Below are 26683 nucleotides of genomic sequence, written 5' to 3'. Positions count from 1 at the left end.
GGAAAAAGGGAAAACAAGTATATTTGAAAGCAGACCAATGTAAATACTTTGTATTCCTTCTAAATATACAGGTATTGGGGCAAGATCAAGCAACTTGATCCTCACGCAAGGACAGAGGTATAGCAGAGATACAACCCACTGAATCTATTCATAACCCCTATAAACAAAACAAAAAACTACAAGCACAACTGTAGGAGGAACCATCACTGAAGTAAATATATTGATCTATCAAAAATGATTGAAGACTGACAATAAAAGGGTTATAAATGCTTAGAAGAAAGAGAAAGCAAAAACACAAAACCAACCCACTGAAAAACTCCCACCTGTATTCACAGGGAAAAATGGACTGGAACAATAAAACACAATGGCAGTGCCTGTACGTCTTTGATAGCTGCCCCTCCCAAAAGCTGGAACAATCTTGCTATAAACCAAGCAAATGAAAATGTAAATGCATGAGCAATCATCTGGGGGATTCAGATGCTTCGTGTCCTGTAGGCAAAGAAGGAAGGGGAAAAAGGTAGAAAAGCAAGAGAATGCACCGCTTTTTAATATTTGTAATTATTGATCACGCTCTCTCCTCACCTGGAGCCTTTTTAATCCAGCAGAGACCTTACAGTTAAATATGCAACGGTGCCTGCATGGCAGCTTTAGTGCTGCCAGCAACACCCGCTTGTCCTCTGACCTCAGTGCAATCTGCTGCTTGGATTCCTCCGGCAGGGACAACCTGAGGATTTTGGGGGTGCCAGCTGGAGCGAATCATGTAAGTGGCTGCCTGCAGAAATTCGTGTTCAAAATGGCAAGCTCAAAAGAGGCATGGGATGGGGAAATAGGCTGAACACAGCGCCCAGAGCAGTCCCGTGGGTATGTACAAACACAGTGGTGCATCAAAGGGGTATCAGGGCCTACTTGTAAGGCTTATAAACTGTGTATTTGTTTAAATATTTTGCTAAGGAAATGAACATGAGGAAAATTATGGTAGTTTCACAAACTTGATTCTGTTCTTCACTATTGATGAAAATCCAGTTGCATTAGTTATCGGGCAAAAGCAAATAAAATGCCACTGACGCGGGAGAAAATTTGGGTCTGTAGTAAGAATAAGTTTAGGTACTTCAAGTATTAATCTTCCCGTTTTGCAATACACTTCTCTGCCTCAAAAATCAGAATTTAAATTATTTTAATAGAAAATAATGTAATATTTAATGGCTAATGCCTTTCCATGTGTCATTATGTTACCATCTGACCTATTTTAACATTTGCCTCTGTGCTGCACTTGTAGACCTACTTTCTCTTCCTCCTACCCCATGCACAGCATATTTCCTACTGGGCCAAATGGACAGCTAGTGGACATATAAAATTGTTAGGCTGCTTTGATAACATTTTACTTTGGCCCTTCACACAGAGTATTTCATAAGATGTTCCATGCGATAAAAGGTCCCAGAGAACCAAGATCCTCTCATAATGTCACTTTGAAAGACTCTGCAGCAATTCCCAGTGTCCTTGCCAAGACTCTTTTTCAATAAAATAGATTCCAACATTGACAGAAAAGCTTGGATTATTGCTGAGTGATAAAATGTCTACTACTAGCCCTTACAGAGTCAGAACATTGCTCCCAACTCACTCCTTTTTCTGTAAACTACTTTAAGATGTCTAGCTACATCTTAAAATTTGCTGTACAAAACCTAATTTTATTCAATAGGCACCATCATCCAAAAATCAAAGTTATATAACATGAGAGAGACCTAAAAACATTGGGTCAAGATCCTCAAATAGTCATGGCTCTATGACTTTAATGGAGCTACACTGAAGTAAACAACAGCTTGAAGCTCCAGACCACTATTTTCAGGCTTGTTTACATGGGGAGAGAGGAGATTCTGGGACAAGACGTGATTTGAATCTTAATAAAGTTAGACTAGAAAAAAATCCTATGGGAGCACACCCCTACAGATACAATAATTGCTGGGGGAGATGGTCGGGTTTTTTCCCTGTTGTAGTTTGTGTCATTCCAGAACTGCTTTGTCTGTGCATGGGAGGTTTTTTGACATTACTATAGCTGTTTAATTATACCAGTACAATTTTATCAGTATGACTAAAATAAACCCTCCTTCAAGACAAGCCTTCAGGTTTAGCCACCAAATTTAATGGAAGGAAAGAAAGATTCACAATCCCCAGGGTAATGGTGGCTCAGCTCATTCCATGCTCCCCAAGCTAGAAAAAAAATAAAAAGAGAGCAACAGCTGAAAACAACTTCTCCCTCTGCAGTAGGGTATACTTTTGCCTATTGCCTGATGAAATCATACCCAGTTCACTACCAGCAGAAGGTCTGACATAAAGCAGACTCTCCAGGGAAAGAAGAGAGGTAGTCGAACAGAGAAAAAGGGTAATTTGAAGATGGTGCCAAACCAACAAAGAAAAAGGAGATATTTTGTTCCCCTTACTACTAATAAAACATAGTAGACTAAAATTGATCCCCAGACTAATAAGGTAGAGGAAAAACTAAAACCTATATATGACAAAACAATAAAAAAGTAATGAAGAGATTTATGGAAGTATATAAAAACCTTGGAATGACGTAAAAATTGTCAGGGCATGTTACTGTTTTCAGCTCAACATGGATAAGAAAAACACAGAGGAATAAAAATTAGAGCATGGAGGAAAGATAGTATAGGGCTGGAGAGGATGGAGAGAAGAGAAAGAAAACAAAGCCAGAGCAAATATCTAGGGGTGGAGAGTGGGGAAATCACAGCAGGAAGGATGAACACAAAGCCCACAAGACAAGGTTGTCAGTGTAAAAAGAAAAAACAGAACAAACCCCAGAGCCAAAAAAGTGGTGGCACCATCGAAGGACAACAGGCAGCAATTGACGGGAAGCACCTCCATAGATACCTGGCAAAGCGTGGTCAGACTCAAAGAGCAAAATATGACTATTTCTAAGAAACTAAGAGACATCCCCAATCCATTCCTGCGCAACGCTTTGGTGTCCTAAGGGGCAGAGGCCCCACGAGGTCTTGTCTAAGGACCCCCCAAGCATGGGGAGAGAGGGTCTAACCAGCATCTGCATCCTGGAGCTCCTAGCAGATGGACATGGGGAAGGGATAGAGCCATGGATGCTCCAGCCTGTGCCGGGGCTCACAGAGAATGGGGACGTGCAACAGGCTGCTGATTTGCAGTTTCTTCTCTGCATCCTTCTTTTCCAGGGCCCAGTGGGGGATATGTGGGGAAGGGAAATCCCTTTTCTTCATGCCTCTCATGGCACACAAGAAAGCAGCTGCTTTTGGGTTTCTTTGGGCTGCCACAAGGAAGGGTACACTGGCACTAGACTCACCTGGCGAGGCAATAACCTGACTCTCCTGTGAAGTGTTGGGCAACCAAGGAGGGCAGGAGTTGCTCCCACGTTGCAGCATTAGTTTAAAGTTGATCTGCTTCAAAGGCTGCCAAGAAAGGGAAGGGGACACGCACACACACACTGGGAGGGATGATGCATTTTCCTCCCTCTGTGGAGAGTGGGGGGGAAATTATTCAGGAACTTCATTTAAAAATTACCATGCATGGCACTGGGAACACCAGTTCATAATCAAGTACATAGCAGGTGAAGTCAGAGACCATTAATAGCTCCTGAACATTACATATTGTATGTATCCACTTCAGGCTTGCATGAATACTTCTGGGTGCTTTAGGAAATTCTAATGAAAGCATTTAATATGCACAGCAAAATCTACAATACTGCTGTTTTCCCACACTTTCTAGTGGGATTGGTATACTGAAATAATGCCTCAGATTCTTCAGTCTTTCAAAAGCCCTCAGCCTGCTTCTTCCCAAATGAAAGGTAGACTTTACAGCCTGTTAAGAAGATTAACAAATGCAAGCTCTGGTGGATGGTGAAGAGAGTAGATCAAAGTGAAACTAAGTCTAGGAAACTAGTTTTTATAACTGTAGGGTTCACTCAGAATATTTCCTCCCCCTGCCTTGAATTAGGATGACACAGTCTGGTATGCAGGTGCTGATCACAATGGTGGTACATGATAAGAAGAGGCAACCTCTTTAGCAGTCCTATCCCAAGTCCTTTAAAACAATGATTCTAAGCATTAATTAGCTAAGCAGGCAGTACAGATGAAAGATCACCCATGCTCTATATTAGGTGTAAAACACTCATCAGGCACGATGTTTTCAAAAGAAACTTCAGTTTTCAAATAATCTTAACCTGAAGCTCACAAGGACTATACTTTAACAGCTTAGTGCTGCACAACCAACTTGCAAGGAAACAGGGAATGAAGAAACACCTCCCTGGGAGCAAACAGAGGTGAAACCTCCTCCCGGCCAAAGCTGCTACTTGCACATGCAGAAGCAGACCAAGATTTAATCAGGTTCCTCAAAGGCTAAGATATGGTACAAGGGCCTGCTCTCTGCTTCCCTCGTCAATCTTAGGGGCTGACACAGTTCTGGCCAATCTCCCAGGGCCTTTCTGAGCTGTACCAACCAGGGGATTTCCCTCTATGTGAACACTAATTCGCTGAAGCTACAAACACAGCAGTTTGCACATGCCATGAGTACAGAAACGAGCATCAGGAACATTGTGCAGGTGACGGGCGCTGTCCTTTGCTGCCTTGCCAAGAGCATATAAAATGTTGTCTGTCTCATTTGGTTGGATTTCAAACTCTCTTTCCAGAGGTGTAAAAGATTACATCAGGTCTTTGACTTACATTGGCTTGAACAGCTGCAGTAGAGTCATGGAGCAGTCATGGATGGAGGAAAGAAACTTGGAAAAAGCACAGCAGTGAGCACATGCATGCAGCTCAGCCACCCCAGGGCAACGCCTGGAGTCTCAGAGAAGAGACAAAGAGCTTTGCATGCAGAAGAGTTTACCACTTGCATCAGACGTTTCCATCCAAATGGCTTTGCCTGCGCTGAGGGCTGGGACTGTGACATTTTGGTGTCTCTGTCTGTGAATACCTAGAATACAAGTGTCCCTGGACCTGACCAGGACAGCAAGAGGCTACAGTAACAAATCAACAGCTATCACAGAGTAGACAAGCTCAAGTTGCATGGTTCTCATGGGACGTCACAGTCCACACATAAGATTTGTCCATGGCTAAGAAGAGCTCATTAATGAATACCTTCAACATTACTTGTACACTAAGCATCAATTTGCAATGTTCCAGAGACCTAAGTACATTTGAAACATGCCAGAATTAAACTAGTCAACTAATTTACCATAAATTCTGCCTATAAACTGCATCCCACAGGTCTCCATATGCAGAACTTAAAATACTCCAGAATGATCAGGCAGCCCACAAAAACAATTACAACTGTAACAATAACACTAGACTCCAATTCTCAAAACAGTGTGGTATGCCACCTTTTGGGTAAATCTTTAGGCATCAGTCCCATAAAAGGCTATGTTTTTAAGACCAATTAGCTCTAGAGAGAAGAAGAGAAACTGGTGATGATATACCCGTAACTCACAGGACTTGTTCCAACAGCTTGATTTAACCGTTGGAACTAACTATAACCAATACCTAATTATGGTTAAGCGTGGGGAGTCAGATGGAGACATAGCATTGTACCGTGACACTACATTTCTGCCAGGAATATTGTTGGGTTTCAGTTCTTTTTTAAAAGACAATTTTTAAAAAATAGGTTACTATCAACAAATTCTGAAAATGTTAACTAAAAAAAAACCCAACAAACAAAAAACAAAGAAGGGGTCTGAAAGTTTAATTTAAGAATGTTAAGATTCTCCTATTGTTCAGTCAATTTTTGAGATGATCTTTTCCATTTCAGAGAGAATGGCTAGCACATTACACAATAAAATTGTCTACATGCAAAGTGCTGTCAAAAGAGAGGGTGGGGAGGGGGAAGAAATATTTTTCTCCCCCTTAACTTCTTTCAGCTACAATAAACCTAGGTGTTTATGTGTACCAACAGCAGTAAAAATATTTTTCAGGTGCAAATACAATTGTTTCTTTTATGGCCCTGGTTCAGCAACGTAGATAAACTTCTGCCTCACTTGAAGCACGTTGAGAAATACCATTGACTTTAATGGGGTTACTCACGTGCTCAAAGTTAGGCACATGTTTAAGGGGTCTGCTGTACTGTATCCACAGTTTGCGGTATTTAAAGGAAAAAGAGATAAGTCATTCACAATAGCAATTCTGGGGCTGATCAACAATCCTACAGAGTCAAAGGACCTTATCACAACACATAAATGAGGAAACACAGTGAGAAAAAAATAAACTGGCCAAAAAAGTACACCATTCTTTAAGAAAACAAAGATCCAGGCAAGTGAGACTACCAAAAATCTTTATCAGATTAAATGTGAAACAGAGATTACGAAGAGCTACAGATCAGAAATAGGAAGCCTGTTTTTCTTCCGTTCCCCCTATCCTTGCCCAGGTATGATTTTCTCTGGCTGAAATATGAAAAGTAGATTTTTTAAAATATCAAAATAAAGGAAGGTCCACAGGAGAGGTAGTAAGTCCATTAGACCCCCAATACAAAAGCATAAGATTGTTTCATAAAACTAAATTATTTCTTTACCTGAACCTTCAGAGACAAAGATGAGAATACCTGTCCTGGGATTACTCTTTCCACATAAAGCAAAATAAGACTAGAAACAGAAAGGTTAAAAAAAAGTTTGTGAAATTAAAATGGCAATAAAGACACTATTTCTTCAGGTACATTAACTGCATGATGAAGACATCAGCTGTTCCCTGTAGGAGGAGATCCTGCCCCTGTCCACCTCAGGTTTGCCCCGAGGTGTTTGAGAAGGGCAGAAGAAAAGATAAGGCTTTGAGAAAAGTTCCAGATGCCCAAATCCTAGAAACACATGTCCCTCTTCTGTCCACAAAAGGGGAAAGCCCCAAACCTCTGCAGTGACTAACCAGTGTGCCTCAGCCCTGATGCAAAGGCCAGGGGTAGCAGCAAAAAACCCCTGTTTCTTGTCCACAACTGTTTGATTATAGACTCATCCACAGAAATGCTAACTAGTGCCATCTGCAGTGACTTTTTTTGGGAGAGGAGAAGTCAAGCGTTAAGACAGAACCAACTCTGGCTGCATAGACTTCTGAAAAGCTGTCAGCTGCCAGCATAGCTTACAATCACAACTCACCCCTGGACACATTTCAAGTTAGGGATGGGTGCCGTGATATATCCTAATCCTTAAACTACCCAATCATTTAAGTGACCAGGCTTGATCTTGGTTCCAATAGTGACTTATTACAAAATAGTTTAAGGAATGTTAGGACATCTTTAAGGAAAAAACCAAAACACCACCCACACATCAGACATTGAGTAATTCTGTAGACACCTTAAGAAAAATCGCCTGTCCTACTTTAAGTTGCTTTCTGTGTATTACTTAAAAATGTGCTGAAGTAACCCACTGAAAAACAAGATACTCTTTATATGGAAATGGAGCTCCATTCAAATCTGTGTTTTCATAAGATGCTTCAGGAGTACCTGCACCTTGACATGCTTTCTGTGGTACTGTGCTGATCCCGGTGTGCTTATGCTGGAGCCCAGCAGAGGCTCAGCATAGGTAGATGCAGTCTGCTGCTGGTGGTTTTATTAGGGATTGAGAATTGTTTACGACTGGATCTTGTTAGAAATGTTCTCGTTAATTCCTCCCCCCATTAGAAAATGCAGATTTTGAGCTTGTCGCCTCCCTTTGCCAGTTCATAGCCTGACAACCCTGAGCTCAAACACCCCAATTGTGTTTTGCTTTCTAGAGGTGGTTTAATCCAAACTCCATCCTGTTGCTAGTCCTAGACCCATCTCTTCACCTCTGCCTTACTTTGTCCTTGTCCTCTTTAGCACTTCTACTACATAGTTGTTCAGACATCTCACAGCAGGTTGAGGCTGAGAGTTCAAGTGAAGGAAGAGTAAGAATAGGGTTTGACCTGCTGCAAGCTGTTTCAGATGCAAAAGGACATGAAGAAAGAGTGTCACCCTACAAATTGCACCAAATGTTAATCTTCTGTTCTTACTCTTTGTTTATACACAGCGACATCTATGTTGTGAACTCTTACACTCTTCCCCACATCCAAATGCATTGCTACAGTTGAAGGCAGAATAGGTTCATTCATCCCAGAGGCACTCATCTGCCCATGTAGGGCTGTATCATGTTTTCTGTTCCTTCACTAGTAGCGTATCGTTGGGCCAAGAATATATTTATTACTTTAGCACTATTCTCCAACTCCAAATCAGGTATACATGCTTACAGTGCTGTAAAGTCATAATGATGCAATCGCAGTAGAGTGGTCAAATGCGTATGAAGTGTGTATATAAAGTAAAACTAACTCACTGACTCTACAGATCTGCTCGTGTTGTAGCAGTTGCTTTTCTGATTCCATAAAGTATACTCTCCCACTTCATTTCTCCTCTTCAACCCAGAAGCTCTTTGTTTCTCTGTCTGCTCTTACCACCTATTTCTGATCAGTAGCCACAACCTACAACTGAAATGGAACAATGGTAGGGGTGAAGATAAAGTATCAAAACATCAAAGTTAATCCCCTCCAAAAGTGACATAAGTCACTAATTTCCACAGAAACCAGGACTACTTTCCTGCAAAACTCTTAGGACAAAAAGGAGAATATTCAAGACGAATCTTACCATATATCAGTACATTGCTTGCCAAATAGGATATTCTTCCTTTTTATTTTTGTTATGGAGAACCAGCACACATATTTTAGAGGAGATACTTTTATAGAAAGTACTCCAAACTACAGCTGAACCAAAGACTACCACTCTGTTGCAAGATCTCTTCAAAAGTCACGTTAGTGGCTTGGATTCCCCCGTTGAACAGAAATGTTCCAAATCTTCTTTTGCACCAAACCAAAGCTGTTTGTTTCTGCCTTGGCCTCCATCTTGGGCCACCTCTGTATGAAAACAGATGGTTTTCAGAGCACACACTCACAACTGAAGACTATTTGCATTGTCTCTCTCTATAAAAGAGTAATACCATCACCTCTCCTTTGGATCTGCACACCAGAGCGAAGAAAAAAAAAAAATAATGCTTTTGTGACCTACAAAAGCCTTACTTGAAATAATTCTCTACGACTTGAGGCCTTTTGGAATGGAAGGGATATATTGTTTTGACTTGATTAAAGCTGAAAAGTTGATTTGACATCCTGTTGTCAAGGAAACCAATTCACACACAAAAGAAAACAGTTGTGATGGTATCATTCAGACTATTCAAGTGACCTTAGAAAGAAAAAAAGGCTTCAGTTCCAAAGATTTGTATTCAACTCACTTCACCACTGTAGAAATAAGGATCATTGCTCTTTATGCTTATTGGAAAGCAGTATTCAATCTGGAAAAAGCAAAATGCCATATCTCCTTCCAAGTGCCAGATCCAATAGTTTGCTGGGACCATACACATAAACACACCTACCATTTATTGCCTGTTTCAAAGAACCACAGAAAGAAACACACAGAAGATGTATAGGGATGGAGAAGGAATTTCTTTAGTTGACAGGACCATGATAAATACCCCCCAACACATACCACACCTATTGAACAGCAGCTCACAAACCAGGTTTTAAAACATCCTTCTTCAACTACAAATAAAGCTTACCTCGAGCACAGTAATGTTTGAGCCCAGCTTTGTTTTCCTGGGAGATATCAAAAAGCAGCTTTTTTTTCTCTGCCCGCCTCCTCGATCCCTCACATGTTTTTGATGCATACAATAAATAGGACGTAGTTATGCTCAATCTGCTCACTCCTCCTACCTACAGCATCCCAAAGAGGCAGAATTGTCCTGGCTGACCACTACCACCATCATCCAGCTGTGCAGCCCATGCAAGTCTCACAGAGGTTTCATTCCCTGACAGCTGTGGGTCGATTGGAAAAAATGAAACTTTCTATCTATCCGCTCACACGCTGTAATTATACATTTCTTTCTCCAATGACATAGCCTTTGCCTGGCCGAGTGAGCAGACAGACGACTAAATAGCAACTTGTCTTGAATTCAGCTTCGAAAAAAATAGGCATGATATTAATAAGGAGGGAAATACACTGAGGAATGAATGCCAGTGTTCTTACATTATTGTCATTTAAGGGCATCACACCAAAGGTCACTGAGATAATAAGCCTCAGTCATTTTCCATTTGTTACACAACATAGAAATTGCCACAGTGTTAATGAATATCTTTCTCCATTCCTGGCCAGCTAAGACACTGTATTATTTCCTCTTAGACAAGTACCTAACCCTTGGAATTCATTATTTCCATCACTTCTTGCAGCACTTTGTCCTTAGGGCTGAGCATAAATGCCACAAGGCGGCTGTGGCTGGAGCATCAAATGCTTCATATGGCTGAGCCTGACTTCTTTCTGATAGAGCTTTTTCGCTGGAAGAGCATACAAAGCATATTTATACCATTTATGATCAAATATGCACACACACATTCATATACCCTCTCTTACAAGTGTCTAAAACCCTTTGCAGAACATAGGGAAAAATTGTGACATTGTCTGTACTTTGTGGATATTGCTTGACACTTACATATTGAAATAATAGTTATGCTAGAAACACCAACTGACCACAACAATAGAAGCTACTATGAAATAACTGCATTTCCACTTAAAATGATGACAACTGGGAAGTAGTTTTTTGGAACAGAAATAACATTCACAGAAATGTGGAAGGGCTTGTATGAAGGGATATTACTGCTTAAACCCTCTTTGCTCCCAATAAACTGCTAAGATAGCACAGCTGAGCTATAGAGAGAGGAATGCCTCATTTCTAATCTGTACTTCATTGTATTTTAAGTTTAGGAATTTTGCATAAATATAGTTAGCAACAGCTGAACCAAATTCATACTATTTTATAAACTAAGTGAGGGTTTTTTAAGATGATAAATTATTATTTCTGCTGTTCACTGTAAGTATAAAGAATATGCAGATGAAAAGAGAATATTGAAGGCTGGTAGCTTTGTACAGTTCTGAAAAAGACTAAACTTTATGTACATAATTAAAATTAGAAAGAGAAGAATGAAGTGCAACACCAAATGCTGAACTAAAATAAGCCAAGGTTACTTTCTGCACATAATCAAACAACCTCCACCTCTGTCTCCCAGACTGAAACACCACACTCTGCATTTTGATTAATATCTTATCTTGGTATTTTCTCCTCTCCCACCCAACAAACCCAAAGAGCAAAAGGCAGAAAAGAAGAAAGCTGATGGCACTGCTAAGCTTACCCACAAACAGGTCCATACTCCGTTATGAGTTTTGTGTGATTTTCCCAAAAACCCTGGATAAAAGAAAAATAACAAAGTATTTTAGAATCGTACTTAACAGAAACTGTATGATACAGTGTTGTTAATACTCATACCAAAGCTTTGAACCTCAATGAGGAGAACCACAGTATTAACTCATAACCTCACCTTTCTCTCATTGTCCATCTGTGACAGTAGAGTCTAAAAATTATGACTAAAAAACAACCCCAACCCCCAAGAAGACCTGGAATGACTTGAAACATGTTTTCATCAGGGTTTTACACTCCAAAATATGTTACCATTTAGTATTTTTTTTTAATACTAATTTCATGAATGGGGTCCTGACATAATTTTTTTCTGATCTGCGTGTGGATGGAAAAACCAATAGAGAAATTAATAACACAATAAGTATATGTCTTAATACACACAGGAGAAACACAGGGAACATGGAAAGGTTGTCTTGTTTTGGTTTTAGCTACATTGTTAAAAAAACCCCAAACCTGCAAAGTTGGAGTTTAGCACAAGGCAGTCACCTGGGTCACTCTGCAGAACAGTAAACAGATTTATTTTAACACACTTTTAGAATTTTTACTGTGTTTCGTTTTCATAATTGATGAAAATTGGTATCCATTTATCTAAATAAACCTGCCACTATACTAAATTGTTAGTGTCCTAAATGAATTCAAATTGATTAATCTGAAAGAAGGTGTGCAAAATGTATCCCCAAAAGTGAATATAAAAACCCCTGTTTTAACAAAACTGCGATATTTGAGAATCATACTGCATTGTGTTTGTAACTTGTCTATGAAAAAATAACACATTTGACTGCATTAATCTGCATTTATATTAATTCAAGAAAGACTATTGTCATCTATCTTCATTCTTCAGAGAAAATTCACTAACAAAGTATAATACTTATGCCTCTTACTGAATCTTCCTTATTCTTTATGACATACTGCAGAATATTAGCTAGAACAATATGAACTATCGTAAATACATTAACCACAGACATAAATAAACAAGACCATGTAATGTGTGTATGCTTTGGGAGCATTTTACCACACTAAGCAAAAGAAAATCTGGTAATCAGAAGTAGTTATCCTACTTATCACCCTCGGGTGCTAATTTATCACCCAAATTAGCAAAGCACTTGCCACCACCTACAGTCCTCCTCTTACAGAGCCCTTCAACTGGTTTTTATTCTTAATACAGTTGTGCTTTTTTTTTTTTTTTAAATCCTGGACTTGCTATATGTTTATTCTATAGGACAACATGCCTCCAGGTTAAGGCAAGAACTTTAGGTTTTCCTTAAGCTACAAAAAGCTGAAGCATCGGATGGCGTGTAAGAAAACACAGTAAAGATAAAATTATGAAAATGGTGGTTTAGATTATTGCCTGAAAAAAATATCTTCTCACCTGAAAAATACTACTAAGGTAAGCAGAAAAGCCTCATCCATTAGCACACAGAAACTAAGGTGGACAAAGCCTTTTGTGATACCACAAACACATACAGCTAACTCAGAGGCTTTTATCTGCAGACACAGAGGGAGGGGAAAAGGTACATACGCATTCACACTGACCAGCATTTTGTTATAGCGATACTTCAGCAGAAGCAGGATTTCAGCCTGCAATTGCTACGATTTCAGCATTACAAAGGATGCTACTGCCTTCCCCTGCTGATACAAGGGGAAATCCTGGGGCCAAATTCCCCCCAGCTCTATTCTCCAGGCAGCCATCTAAGGCTGCGTAAAGCAGGCTCAGCTCATCGGTGCACTCTGACCGCTTTGCCTGGGAGAGTGACTCCAACCTGCGTAAACACAGCTGACATTTACAGCCACGCTGAGGCACCAGCGCGATACAGGGTTCTGCTCGAGGTTACTGGGCAGAGTCGAACACAGGGTGCAAAGCGCTGCTGTATCACACCGCTATCGGCTGCACGGGGCAGAGGGACTTCCAGTGTCAGACGATGCCGAATCAGGTCTGCCCTCCAGCCCGCTTTCCTCTTAGCCTGGGCCGTCGGGGAGGACATCCCAAACCACAGCCTGAACCTTGCCTACGCTTTGCTTTGGATTGCGAGCACGCGCGTAGGTATTGCACTTGCTGTATCCACCAGCTGCATTCCAGCGAGCCAGCAGGATATTAACATTTACAAGAAGCCTAGGCTTTAAATGATTCAGTGAAAAAGCCTTCCAGAAAGGCGGCTTCTTGGAAGCGCTGCTCCTGGCTCACTACAGTAGAGGGGTCAGGCAGAACACGTTTCAAATCAGGCCTGTTAACCAATAACTCGTTTTCCACCTCCAGCTCTCCTAAATGATTGCCCTGGCTTAAAATTAACCACGCTTAGTTTTTCTTCCCCAAAGTGAAAAGTACACATCTGCAGGACGGGGGGAGAGGAGGAGTTGAAAAGTATCCGGGAGAGATTGCGAGACGGCATCCTCGTAAAAAAAAAAAAAGCGCTAATTCTCTACAATCCAGGATACTTTCTCCCGTCCTGCACCACTGCACGCACATACGCACCACTGCCTGCCTCCACCACCCACCCCCGGGCCCCAGTGCTATCCTGGCCCCCTTCACAGGCACGCTGAGCACCCGGGAGCAGGTCTCATCGGCTGCCTGGGAAAGACGAGCAAACAGCAGACGCAGAGTGCGGTGAGGCCACGGTGGCTGGAGTGTGGGCGAGGCAGAGGGAACGCGGGTGTGCATCCCTTAGAAGCCAAGGCAGGCCTTTCAGCTGGAGGAAGCTGGCGTCGTATGAAGGTACTTGTGTTTCTTCTCACTAGCCATGCAGAAGGCCTATTAACCTGCGGTGGTCTCAGTACGCAGTGAGGGGATATGCCACGTCCACAGAGCTCTGCCCTTTTTGCAGCATCATCCCTGAACACAGCTTCCAGTAGACAGGTACCTTGAACACATCCTCCTCCTCCTATGAGTCATGTTTGAAGCACAGCAAGCTTCGTAAGTGCTTTTGGTAACTTATTTACACTAGCTGAGGTCGATCTGCTCCAAGGCTCATTATTGCAGGTTTGTCCAGGTTTATAATTGCAATTGTACTTAGTACCTACAGGATAGCTAAGCACCTGCCCACCAGCAGCAACTGTTTTATGAGAAAACAGAGGTAGAGACCTCTCTTTGACTCAAGATCACCCAGTGGGTAAACACAAGGAGAGGAAGCAAACTCAGAAATGGTGCCTGCTGACATGTACCCAGGGGCTTAAACAGCCATAAAAGAGGAGCTATAATGAAGCAATGGGGGGGGTGGTGGAGGGGGGGGAGGGGGGAGGGTAGGGAAGGGGATAATCAGGGAAAAATTGAAACATATGTATTCTGATTTTTTAGGAAAACAGAAGAAAACTGAAAAGCAAAACAACGCACAGTCTTACGAGATGACACCATGTGCATCAGGAGGAACGGTAGCACGTTAAACAGTCACTCGTAACAATGAAGTGTAAAAGCATAGTCAGTAATACTGTTCCAAATCAGAAAAATCACTTAGCTTTTTCTTTGTTTGGAAGCCACAGAATATGGATTGTCATCAACAACTCAGAAAAGGGTTAGGGCAGGGGGACTTGCTGTGTGTGGCCCCTACAGTGAGGTACCAGCCTGATGACAGCCTATTATCAAACATGATAATGCAGGAGTATGAGAAGCTTCTTTCCCTGAAGAAAGCATATTTTACAGCATCTGGTATACCATGGAAACAGCAGCTCAAGTGGGCTGACTGCTGCACACCCAGAAGGCTTCTTTGTTTACATGGCTGGCGGTTGCCTCCCTACAGGGAATTTGCATTCTCCCCTTCCTCTGAGCATGTATCATCAGCTGCATCTGTGGGCAGAACCACTCGCAAGGCCAAATCCCGCTTTCGGGGATCCGGGTGCAACCCCTATGGAAGGGAATAAGATCTGGGTCTGCATCAGCCAGAGCAAAGTCTGGTCATTGCCAACCATCTATCTTGAGATATTGAACGTTGAGGCTTCAGCTTGAGCAGCGCACACATGAAAGGGCTTTAGAAAGGGCTCTGTTGGCTCAAGTATCCCCTTTCCTTTTTTCAGTAGATTCTGCCACTCCAAGACAGATTCTTCAGCAATTTCCCCCTTGTTGCATATTCACCTTGCTAGTTCCTCACAGCAAGAAAAAATCTGCAGCAATGTCATCTTCCTTCCTTGCTGAAAACGGGTGTAGGCACTAAGCCAAAGTTTTCAGAAAAAGGCAGCAGTACCATGCATTTTGATTTTTGGGGTGTCTAACATGAGGCATATCCAACCTATTCTTACTAGTTGCTTGATACCTGCAGATCTCATGGCTGCAAACGGGGACTTAAGTGACTTTAAGCTTAAGCTGAAGCTTAAAGCAACCCAGACTGTATGGAGGATGCTTTGTAACATTTCATCCTGCTGCAGCTGAAAAAAAAATCACGTGGTTTATGAACTTAGCTGTAGTCCCTAAGAGTCACTAGATAAAACGGTTTGAAGAGGGCCACGAAGCTGGGATACAGCAGATGCATGCTTTTGACTGTAACTCAAAATCTGGACTCCAAAAAAGCGACCTCGAGAATGGTAGTCCTTGAATTTTGTAGGGTACTGAATGCCACAAAAGCTACTAAGCTGTGTGTGGAGACGGATATGGTGTGCCCATCAAAATCAACTGCAAGTGGGAATCATTACCCATGCAAGAATAGCCAAGGGAAAAAGGCTTCTTTTGTTGCCCCTTTCTGAAAAGCATCACATGTTACTTGATGTCAGTCACTTACCAAGACAGCCTGGATTCAAACCTGTGATTCAGAGGCCAAAGACATCACATCCCATCACTAGTCCCATATATGCTACACGCTCACCACCCTGTAGTCAGACATGATGTTCTGCTTCACTGTGATATTAATAACCACAGCATCATTGTTTGAGTGCACACCTCATATCAAGAGACAAAAATCTATACAGTTATTTATGGTACATAATGACAATGAATGACATTTATGGATCAGAGTTTTAGTATTCAATGGGCTTCACATGTCTTTTTTTATTTAGACCACCTGGAAAAAAAACAACTGCTAATAACCTAGTACCCAAGCTGATTTTTTTTTTTTTTTTTTTTTTTTTTAATACAAGCTAACATTTAATTAAAGCAACCTTGTATCAGACTGCAGTCCACTTTGAAGGAATGACCCTAGACTGTACATCATCTCCAGTAATAATCCTAGTGAAAACACTAGGATGCCAGCAGACAAGAGGAGGAAAACAGCATGAACTTCTAACCAGCCTGATTCTGAGCCCTGTACATAGTTTGTTTCCTTTGATCGTTACCCTTAATGGCTGTCCTCTGTGTGTAATTTGGTTTAATTTATGTGTATGCCATTTCAGATTTTAAAAAACACATATAGCCCTTCCAAATTTATTAAAAGCAGCCTTCCTACCCTTAATAGTTATTAAGAGAGGTTAGTGTTATGTAATTAAGTTAATCCTCATCTGTAAAGGCTAATTAACTGAACACTAATTGAATCTGCATATGAAAATTTGGACAATGTGTTCTCATTACACAATTTAAAAAAAAATTACCTGAACTAAATACCAAACAAATTGTAAATTTTTTCCTTCTACCTTTTCAGGTCTTTAATAAAAACTAAGTGGGCAGGTTTATTTCTACGTGCTGCATTAGCCCTTGCTGTCTGGAACAAGGAGCTGTCGTATCACTGTTCGGAGAAACTGCTCAAGTCCTTCCCTTAAAGATGGTTGTTTCCTCTCTTGCATGAGCTCTCCCTTTCTCTCTGCCCTTACCCCATGCCTTTCATTGTGCTCTTCTCCTTCTGCTGTCCATCACCTGCCCTGGTCAGAGAGGGCCGAGGCTCTTGGGATCGAGTCCTATCACCCAAAGGATCAGATGGTATCGAGATCTCACCTCAATGGATCATATCACCCAAAAGGATCAGATGGCACAATATGATTCAGTCATGTCGATTCACCACGCCGAAGCCTGCACACAGACAGCTCGAAGCCACCTGGGCAGTTTTGGCAGGGCACTACCCTTTCACCCCCAAAGATCACTTGCCAGTGAAGTTCTCTAAGGAGAACACAGCCTCATCTCACTCTCCTCTGCCTGGGTGTGCCTGCATTACAAAAGCAAGACATGTTTTGGACCTTTTTCAGCCTTTTCTTGAGACATTTACAGTTTAAAACAGTCAGGTTTCCAAGAGGGAATTAAGAAAAGCGCATCATCCTTTCTGGTATTTGCTGTCTCTCCCCATTAACCAGGTTAATGGCTGATTCTAATAGGCTGGTAACTGAAGAGTCGGCGGGAGGGAGGGGAAGCCAAGCAAGTAAATACACAATTGTGAGCCTGACCTCAATAGCATGCAAGATTTCCCAGCGCATGGAACACACACAGTCCTCAGATTTTCTCACAAACCCCACCATATGTTTTTAACATTTGAGTCGTAAGCACCAGCACTGCTTAAGTGGCATGGCTGGACAGAGCAGCTGCAGCCAGTTAACAACCCCGCAGGGACCACTTCTGGCCCACCGGTAACAACCTGGCACCCTGCTTCAGAGCAAATACCTAAAGGAAAGAGAGTCAGAGGAATGGGAAATGGGATACACTGTGTGTTATCTTTCTTTGGGAAGGTAACACATTTTCTAGGTGATGGAACAGTGGAAGATGTACACAAGCTTCAGTAATGCATTTGGTCTGGTGGCAGGCAAACAGTCATCTCACCCAAAGGGATGAAGGTAACGATAAAAATTGAGAGACAGTAAACACGCAAGCTGTAGGGAAATGAGTATGGACTGAGTTGAAGGAAAAAGTACAGGCATGAAAGGAGGAAACCTATTGATTTCTCAAGGGTCAGGCTTGGGACAAACCTTGTTCAATGTTTTGAGGGCTGACTTGGGCACAAAAAGCAGACAGACTTCGGTGAAGTATATTCATGGTTCTGGGTTGAAGGACAAATTCTTTCCTCAGCAGGCAGAGTAATTGAGATTGTCATATCAGAAGAACTGGATGACCTAAAGAAGCTGAACAACTGCAACAGAGGATAGTCTTTAGTTGAAAGCAAAGCTTCACACCCTTAGAGGGACTACGTTGACTCCAAGAATTTCTGCAGTAGCAGATTATTGTTTGAAATTAACAGAGAGGGGAAAAACCTGGATGGATACATCAACCACAGGATAATGATGATCAACAATTATGATGGAAGCTAAAAATGTAGAATATCTGGGATATGCTTTCTCTGGAAAGATGCATGGAAATCTGATGAGCCACGTTCAAAAGGAATGAATTAAAAATGGAACGAGTGGAGAAAAGGGTTACAAGGATCCTCAGGGAACAGAAGGCCTGTCTTACAAGTCGTAATTAGGAGAGTTCATTTTAGTAAACCAAAGGTTCATTTTAGCAGACCAAAGGGAGGAGACATGCTTGCTGTCTATAAATGTACTGGGAGTAATCATCAGGGAGGGAATAATATTTATTTAATATAAAGGAATACATTACTAAAAGATCAAATGCGTATAAACTGGCCATAGATAAGTGTTGCTAGAAATTAGATGAAAGTTATTGACTATCAAAGTAGTAAGATTTTGGAACAGCCTCCCAGTCAGAATAGTGGGGGCAAGAACCTCAAGGAGGGTTTTGAGGCACAGGAGATAAGACGTGGATACTTAGAAAAAAATGGAGTGTAGGATGAATATCCCAGCCCATCTATGCCAGCCCCTCAAGGTGATACACGGCCACTTCCAGAATAAGAGAGATTCTTCTCATGGAAAAGATTTACTGCACTTTGATACGTGCACGCCGCATTCACACTTCTAGTTGATTCACCTTAACTTTCCAAAGCATTCCCACATAGTTATGGCCTCATACGTTAATTCGGCATACTGCAATAAGATTCTCACTTTCTTTTTGTCTTTCTCTTTTCAATCTCATTTCACTTTACAAACTTCATTTCCACAACATCTCTGGGATGGTAAGTGCCCATCTGTCACAGGTGGGGAGTTGGAAGTACACGAGATTAAGCAATTTGCCAAATGCCACACAAGAAGTCAATGGTAGCACCAGAGACAAGTTGCAGGTTTCTCAGTCATCCTTCTTGGTATCTTACAAAACCATTCCTTCTCTACCACAGATACACAGACAGTATATGAAACAGGAATATCAACAAATTCAATCTATTTCTGAGCTTTCAGACATACCACATGCCTGAGGCTTTGGAGAAAGGCAAGAGAAAAACAACCCTACATACACGGTTAACTTTAAAATGCTTTAAATAGAGGGAGGATTTCCTCCTCACCCAACTGTTAGCTTAAGTTTCAATTACTTTTATCGTAATACGCATAGCTACAAAGGTAATTAGTCATAAAATTATCTGCACCCTCAAATTATTTCAGCTGCTGTATTTGACTCCCTGATTCTTGCAATGATGAATTCTCCAGACTGATTACCCTGGCTAAAATAATATTTCTTTTTATCTATTTGGAAGTTGCCTGCCATTAGCTTAAACCCTGTTTATATCTGCTGTAGACCTATAATTGCAACTGTACTATTTTTATTAGGACTATTGTCTAGATAACACTTAAACCTGCTAGGCCCTTATTTTACTTAATACTAAATGTCACAGAAGACACCTCTTCAGGCTTCTAGGAACCTTTATCAAAAACAGAAAACATGTCATTATGAAGACATATACAAAGAGAAATACAATTTGTGCAATGTGTGTTCATGAAAGGCTCCATATGAGGTCTTGCAGACTCACTGCAATTTCTGATCCTGTGCTAAACATATATTTATAACAAGCCAAGAAACTAGAAAAAAAGAGAAAGGAATGATGGATTTTTTTTTTAATTTTTTTACTAGAGTATGTAATTTCCACTAAATCTCTTCTAAGTTGTCGTCTTTCCAAACTGAGTGTAATTCTCTCCTACACAATCTCTTCTTGTATGTAATTCCACTGGATCGCTAACCATCTTTGTTGTCTTTCTTAGTATTAGTACATCCTCGAATTACAACAGGAAAACAGAGAATTACAGTGCTCTCTATAGGAGGGAATTCATTGTACAATAGAAGACCGTTGCAACGTGTATTTTCACTGTGTGCTCAATGTCTCTCAGATGGATTAGCATAAGCATTCAGCACATCTTACTAATGGTGAATGAATTTTATTAGTTTCCTTTGCTGGCCTCCCTTAAGGGAAGCAAAGCACTAATTGCGTAATTTAAAGAAATGGAAACAACTTCTTGTAGGACAGACAGACATGCTAGCTAAATCTAAGGAAAACAAACATTTTGGGAATACTCTGACAACACAGCACTGTTTTAGGAGGCAAAAAATTGGCATTTGGAGAAATGAATGTTGACTTCTTTCCCAAGAAGGGAGACGGGGACTCTTTCTCCAAGGAGTTTCTCCATTTCTGAAGAGTCTCCCCCTCCTTCTCAGATCCATCAACAGCAGATTCCTTCAGATTATAAAAATGTCATTTTTAAGGATAAAAGATATGAACCAATCCTATTGTGCAATAGCCTCTTTTAGGTGCCATAGAGTGCAAACAGACTTTGAAATAAGTACTGGAGAAATTACATGTCCACATGCAAACCTTGCATCTTCACCTACAGAATTAGGATTACACAGTTTAAGCTTTCTCTTCTGATGCAAACTCTGGGCTAACTCATTTTGCTTTAACTCACTTGTGCCTAAGTGGATACTATTTAGACAGGCTGGTTTCAAGAATACCCCAGCTTTAGGAAGCAACATTACTTAGTGGGTGATAGTATCTTGGCCTCCTCAGGAGTCATTTCCCTTGTATAGTGCTAGGGGTCTCTAGCATTGCTTATGAACTGATTATGAAATCAATGCCACTTAATTATCAGTGACCACCAGTTTTGAAACATACATCTGAAAAAACTAAAGGTTATCACAAACTCCATCTGTGTTCAGTTCCCAAATTTTGATCTTTTATTGCGATGACACTAAGACACAAAACAGTGCCCAAATCAAAGCACTAGGCTGCACGCAGAGTACTCCATCAAGGGAAGAGACCTGGAAAGAGCATTACACGTGACTGACATTAATCACGCCACTTAATGCATTACTGAAAGATACTAGGACTATTTCTGTATTTTAACATAGCGGGACAAGCCCAGCTTCCTCTTGTCTAATTCCCACCTTGTATGGATGCAGGCTCTCAAGCATGAAAGGAGAAAAATGTCCTTACAGATTGTACTGGCCTCTGATGCAGAACAGAGCATGCTGCTATCTGTACCATGGACAGGCCAGGCACAGGCATGACAGGTCCCTTTTTACTACCATCTATCACATGGCACCTCTGTAAAAGCCACAAGGTTAAGGGCAGACAAGCCAGCTTGACACACACAAGCCTTGAGGTGAGCCCATACATTCAGCAGGGCACGAGGAGGCACGTGGCTGCTGAGCTACAAGCATCTTCACCCTAGCCATGTGAACAAACACTCGGTGTGATTCATCCTGCTCCCAGACCAACAGTCCAACAGGTAGGATGGTCCTACCCTAAACCTAGATGGACAGAAACCTGTTGTAATATCTCATGCAGAACAGTATTTTTATCCCTTCGAGAACAAGACAAGCTGCAGACCCAACAGCCTTATCACACCAGGCAGTTGACTCTTCAGCTATCTTAAAATAATTATTCCAACAAAATCTCCTTGTTTTCATAAGGTAAGTTACTCTTTATGTTCTGTCCTGAAGCCAAACACTGTTTAAGACCCAAGCCACCCATGCAGTAGCTGGTAGGATCCAAGCATGGAAAACAGACACACTAGAAAGCCGTATCAGGCCTCCCAGGAACAAGGGATTAGGAAGAGACAGACAGAAACACGCAGTGCCAACCCCTGTGTGGGCTGGAAAGAGGGCTGGGAGAGCAGTAGGAGCTGAGATAGCACAAGGAAACTAAACAGGAGGCTGCAGTGGAATAAGAATTTGCGACAGCTCTAGGGATCAGCAAGGCCACTGGCCAGCTCATAGGGTGAGCACAGGGGGTGCCGAGCAGAAGCACAGTCACAGCTTCAACTGTGACGTTACAATAGACAGAGGAGCTTGGTTTTGGAGGTGGGGATTGAACTGGTTTGTGTCAGCCATTCCTTTCTGTTTCTAGATCATCACTCAGGGCTGGATTCTGCAGCAGCATCAGAAAAAGAAGCTTGTCAATCCATCTGAGCTTTTTTTTTTTTTTTTTAAATGATGCCACACACCTGCAAACACCAGATATTTTCCAGAGGAATCAATGTATTTAGCTGCCTTTTCATCACTGCATTCATCTGCACCCAGAAAAGGAGAGAGGGGTTTGGCACCCTCATTCAGTACAACAGCTATACAGAACTAGATGCTTTGGCACAAGGCACGAAGTCGAGATCAACCACCGCTCCTCCCTGTCCCTGTGAATCAACCACATTCCTAGGGGATTGGGCCACTGGCAGAAAGTAACCACTGCCTGGGACAGAAAACAACTCTTCCATCACACCCTCCCCATAAAGTAACAAGCTGGAGGGACTGTAGAGGAAAACAATGGCATGGGGACAACAGCACAGTCAAGCTCCTTATGAAGACATCATCTCAAAAGGAAAACCATCAGTGCTTGCACTGTACTGCATTTCTTATGTATACGGTACCAAAGTGCCACCACCTACAGAGTCGAGGGTTTGCACATTCCTGGCTCCAAGACGGTCACATATTGTAAACAGTAGTTCCAAAGCAGGGGCTGCCTCCTGGGTGTCCTCAAAGAAAAGGGGACCCCTGTCTGGTAAATGGTAAGAAATCAAACTATGGGTCATTTGAAGGACAAATTCTGTCCAGAAGAAAGAATCAAAATAATATGAATCACTGTTAAGAAGCGGTGCTAAAAGTTTAACCTGTCTGACATCAGTGTTTGTCCCACAGGAAAGGGGACAGAGGAGTGACCATTGGAGAACGTGGCATCCACTCACGCCCTGGGAAGTAAAGGGGCATCCCTCCGTACCACTGGGGATAGTACGGGGCACCCTATGAAAGCCACGGATAATCTCCTGGTGCAAGATCTGACAGCAGCCTACTCTCTGCTGGCTGATCTCTAAACCCAGCCCTTGTGCAGCAGCTACACCAGGAACTGGTGGCATGACCAGAAGGTAAAAGGACTCCTGATCCACTGCCAGGTCCCTGAGGGCTTTCATAGAGACAGGACAGTTTAGAGGCTGCTTAAACTTCAGGGATTGAACTAGTTTTTTTCTGACCACTCTAAAAACTTGGCCTCTCCATCATACATTTGGGTCAACACCTCTTTTTAATTCAAGATCAAAATTACAGGGTTGATCTGGAAGTAAAAATAAAAGCAAGACCCAGATGAAGAATGTATATATCTATTCCTCTGACTCTCCTGCTAAAATTTCAAGCTAAAAATGTTAGACACACACCCCCCTACTTATATGTAAGAATATACATATATTTATTCATAACAACCTCAGGTTATTTATATGACAATGCGGGTTGCACAAGAGAATCAGGTCCTCCAAAATACAAGCAAATATCTCAGCTCCTGTGGAACAGGTCATTGCTAGAAGATGATAGATGAAATTCAATTAGAGGAACAGCTTTGAAGAACGTCTTTAGAGCAGAGTTCCCCTCTCCCGCAAATCCTTAACACAGTAGCTGGACATTTAGTTTTGTTACATGCCAAAATCTTTGTGCCTTGTAAAGAAAGATGCAAGAGAAGGAATGTTAATGGCCTCTTTTTACAGTAGCCAGTTGTCAGAGGAGGTGGGAGAAAACAAACCACATAGAAAACAATTGCCAATTTGTGGTCTTGACCATTTAAAAATGGATCCCAAAATAGTCTGCTAAATTGTTTCACCCGGAGCAAAATTACCCATGAATACATATGCATGCACACAAAAACAGCATCTCTTGACGCAGTGCTGATGGTGACTGCAGTCAAGGAAGAAGCATTATTGCATTCCATATTGTGAAAAGATTACAATGCAGTGATTATTCTGAAAGGTTTTCACAAAGCACAATTATTAGGCTAACATTATCCCATTATTGTTTGTTGCTATGGAGATAATATAATCAATATATTTTCTGGATTGATTTTTTTTAATACTACCAGCACATTGCACAATATAGCAAGATTTAACTCAATGCATTAACTGATTTTAGTTTATGATTGGCAAAGTCTTGAGGCAATAGATTGCAATCCATCTCACGCCTATTATTCTATCAAGACACTTAATGTCAAAATCTCTGCTGCAAAAGCAAGTTTTCCTTGTTGAAAGTAAGAAAAATGATAACAAATTTCTCTGAAGAGAGGCAATCTTTTAAGCATGAATTTAACACTTATTCCTATTTTTTTCTATGCCAAACAAAAATTACCAGACTACAGAATTAGTAGAAAAGCAAGTTGTGTTTGAACTCTCAACTTAAGATGCTTATTTATTCCAGTGGGGATGTTTTGAGGCATTATCCTCCTCCCTGTAATGCAAACTTTTCCTGCAGCAACAGGAAGCTCCAAGAAGGTGGCAGCAATAGCGGTGCTGCGCCAGGGCCCATTAGATGCGAAGGCAGTTTGCAGCCTCGCCACAACCTGTTTCTGCACAAGCTTGGAGTCACTCGCTACCTGCTTCCATGCCCAGCAAAGACAGCAGGCACTCGGCCATTGGTCTCAACGGGTGGTGAAGCAAAACTGTTATAGCCACAGCCCTTAGTTTCTTTGCGCATAAAAGTGCAAGAATGCTTCCTTTCTTCCAGGTCTGCCTCTGCAGACGATAAGCTTTTAGCAAATCAAGAGACTGCTCCTCTGTTAGGACAGTGGTAAGTCTGCACAAACCCGAGTCTCAGATCTTTGTAAGACAGTGATAAAATATATTGAGAGGCTTCAATTCTGACACTGTTGTTTCAGCCCGTTACCTCTCCTAGGAAGAGACGGGCTCATCATTGTGCAAGGTCTCCAAGCCTTTTAAACATATATTTGCCATAATTGTCCATAGAAGGATTTTTAACAGGTTTTCCCCTCCCATATGGCCATACAGTGGTAAACTGCCTTCGCCTCAGTCCCAGAGGTGACCATATTTTGCCAGCATGGTTTACGCTCAGGCCAAAATTTACAAGCACAGCATGCTAGACTTTGCATAACTAAATAAAAGGAGTTATAGCAACATTTGAAAGTAATAATGCCTGTTAACTCCAGTGAGAATCACACAGTTAGGCTTTTAGGTGCCACTGTGTGGCTTTAGCTGCCTTGGGTTAGACACCAGTATATAAGCATTTTGGCTACAAAGGGTACAACTGCTTGCACGAGAAATTATTAATCAAAGTAATCACAGTAATTCCACCTTCTCCCTTCCCTATAGGCACCAGATTGGGTGGTCTTGTCTTTCTATGTGAAGTGGGCTGGGGCCCAGTAATGTAACTTTTGGACTGGCTGGAGGGGATCCATCAGGAATGATCATTCACATATTAAATATGTTGCCTATGCAACACATCTGGCCCTTCTGGCCCAGGGGATAAGTAATAGAGTTAGGAATGCACATTCACTACCCACCCCCTCCAAGATTGCTGCGCTGCCACTAACCCAAGCAGAGCTAGGGCTGGTTTATAAGCCACCTCTGCCCTCCTTGCTCCACATGGCATGGATCGTTCTCTTCCGCCATATTTCTCAATAATGCCACTTTTTATCAAAATGGCTCTGAATTGCTATGTTGCCATGTGCCATGGTGTATAAGATAAGTACATACATAGGGCTGCTTGCCTTCTCACCTTGTTTACTTTTATATTATTTTATAAAGGATTTTTTCTGCTGGACGGGGCTTAGACAAGTAGGCATGATACTCATTCAAACAGGCTACTGTCACCTGTGCAGCCTTAAAAGACACCATCTGCTAGTTCATCAGCACAGTTTCAAATATGAAGAAAATATTCAAATATGAAGAAAAACTTCATTTGTTTCAAACCACTGACTGCATACTGTCCATCACAGTACCTTACCATGCAACAGCCCAGAAATTCTGCAAAAATAAAAACTCATTTAGCTGCGGTCAGTCAGGGGATATCAGTTTTGGTAACAGGAATGACACAATTACATTCCTAAGCAATTGGTCTCAATAACAGACAGAGAGCACCTCTGGTAAATTGGCTGCAGGCCCGATTTTACCACTCTTATTCATACCGAGTACAGCCTACCAGCGAGATCTCCTTTATTTCAGTGCTAGAGGACTAAGACACTACTTAGCAAAAGTAAAGTAATCAGTGTCCTGCTGCAAAGGTTGAGGCTAATCACACTTTGCTTTGTTACATTCTGTAATTGCTGTGTATCTTCTTCTAGCCAAAGATTATGATTTTCTTTTTTTTTTTAAATTAATCAAGTCATTAAAAAAAAAATTATTATTACTCCACAACACAGAGATTGAACTTTGCTGCTGGAGATTGAGCTCACACATAGCAGAGAGTTATGCAGCAGCGAGAGGCATGGGACAGAAGCATCCATCAAGGGGGAATCC

At 41.6% G+C, this 26683-nt stretch overlaps 1 protein-coding gene across 7 annotated transcripts in view; it reads right to left on the bottom strand.

The window, feature by feature from the left end:
• Positions 1-26683, bottom strand: part of TBXAS1 (thromboxane A synthase 1) — a 237317-nt gene that overhangs the window by 142696 nt on the left and 67938 nt on the right. For 6 of the 7 annotated variants that reach the window (XR_007508752.1, XM_049822403.1, XM_049822397.1 and 3 more), the window contains one exon: positions 11193-11245. The exons of the other annotated variant lie outside the window; for it this stretch is intronic. Coding sequence is in view for 4 of the 6 variants with exons in the window: in XM_049822403.1 (XP_049678360.1) it covers positions 11193-11245 (53 nt within the window). In the remaining 2 variants the exon portion in view is untranslated. The remainder of the gene's footprint in view (positions 1-11192; positions 11246-26683) is intronic. 7 annotated transcript variants of the gene reach the window in all.

This window comes from Accipiter gentilis, chromosome 18 (assembly GCF_929443795.1).
Source record: "Accipiter gentilis chromosome 18, bAccGen1.1, whole genome shotgun sequence".
Classification (NCBI taxonomy): Eukaryota; Metazoa; Chordata; class Aves; order Accipitriformes; family Accipitridae; genus Astur; species Astur gentilis.
This window is presented reverse-complemented; position numbering and strand designations above follow the sequence as displayed.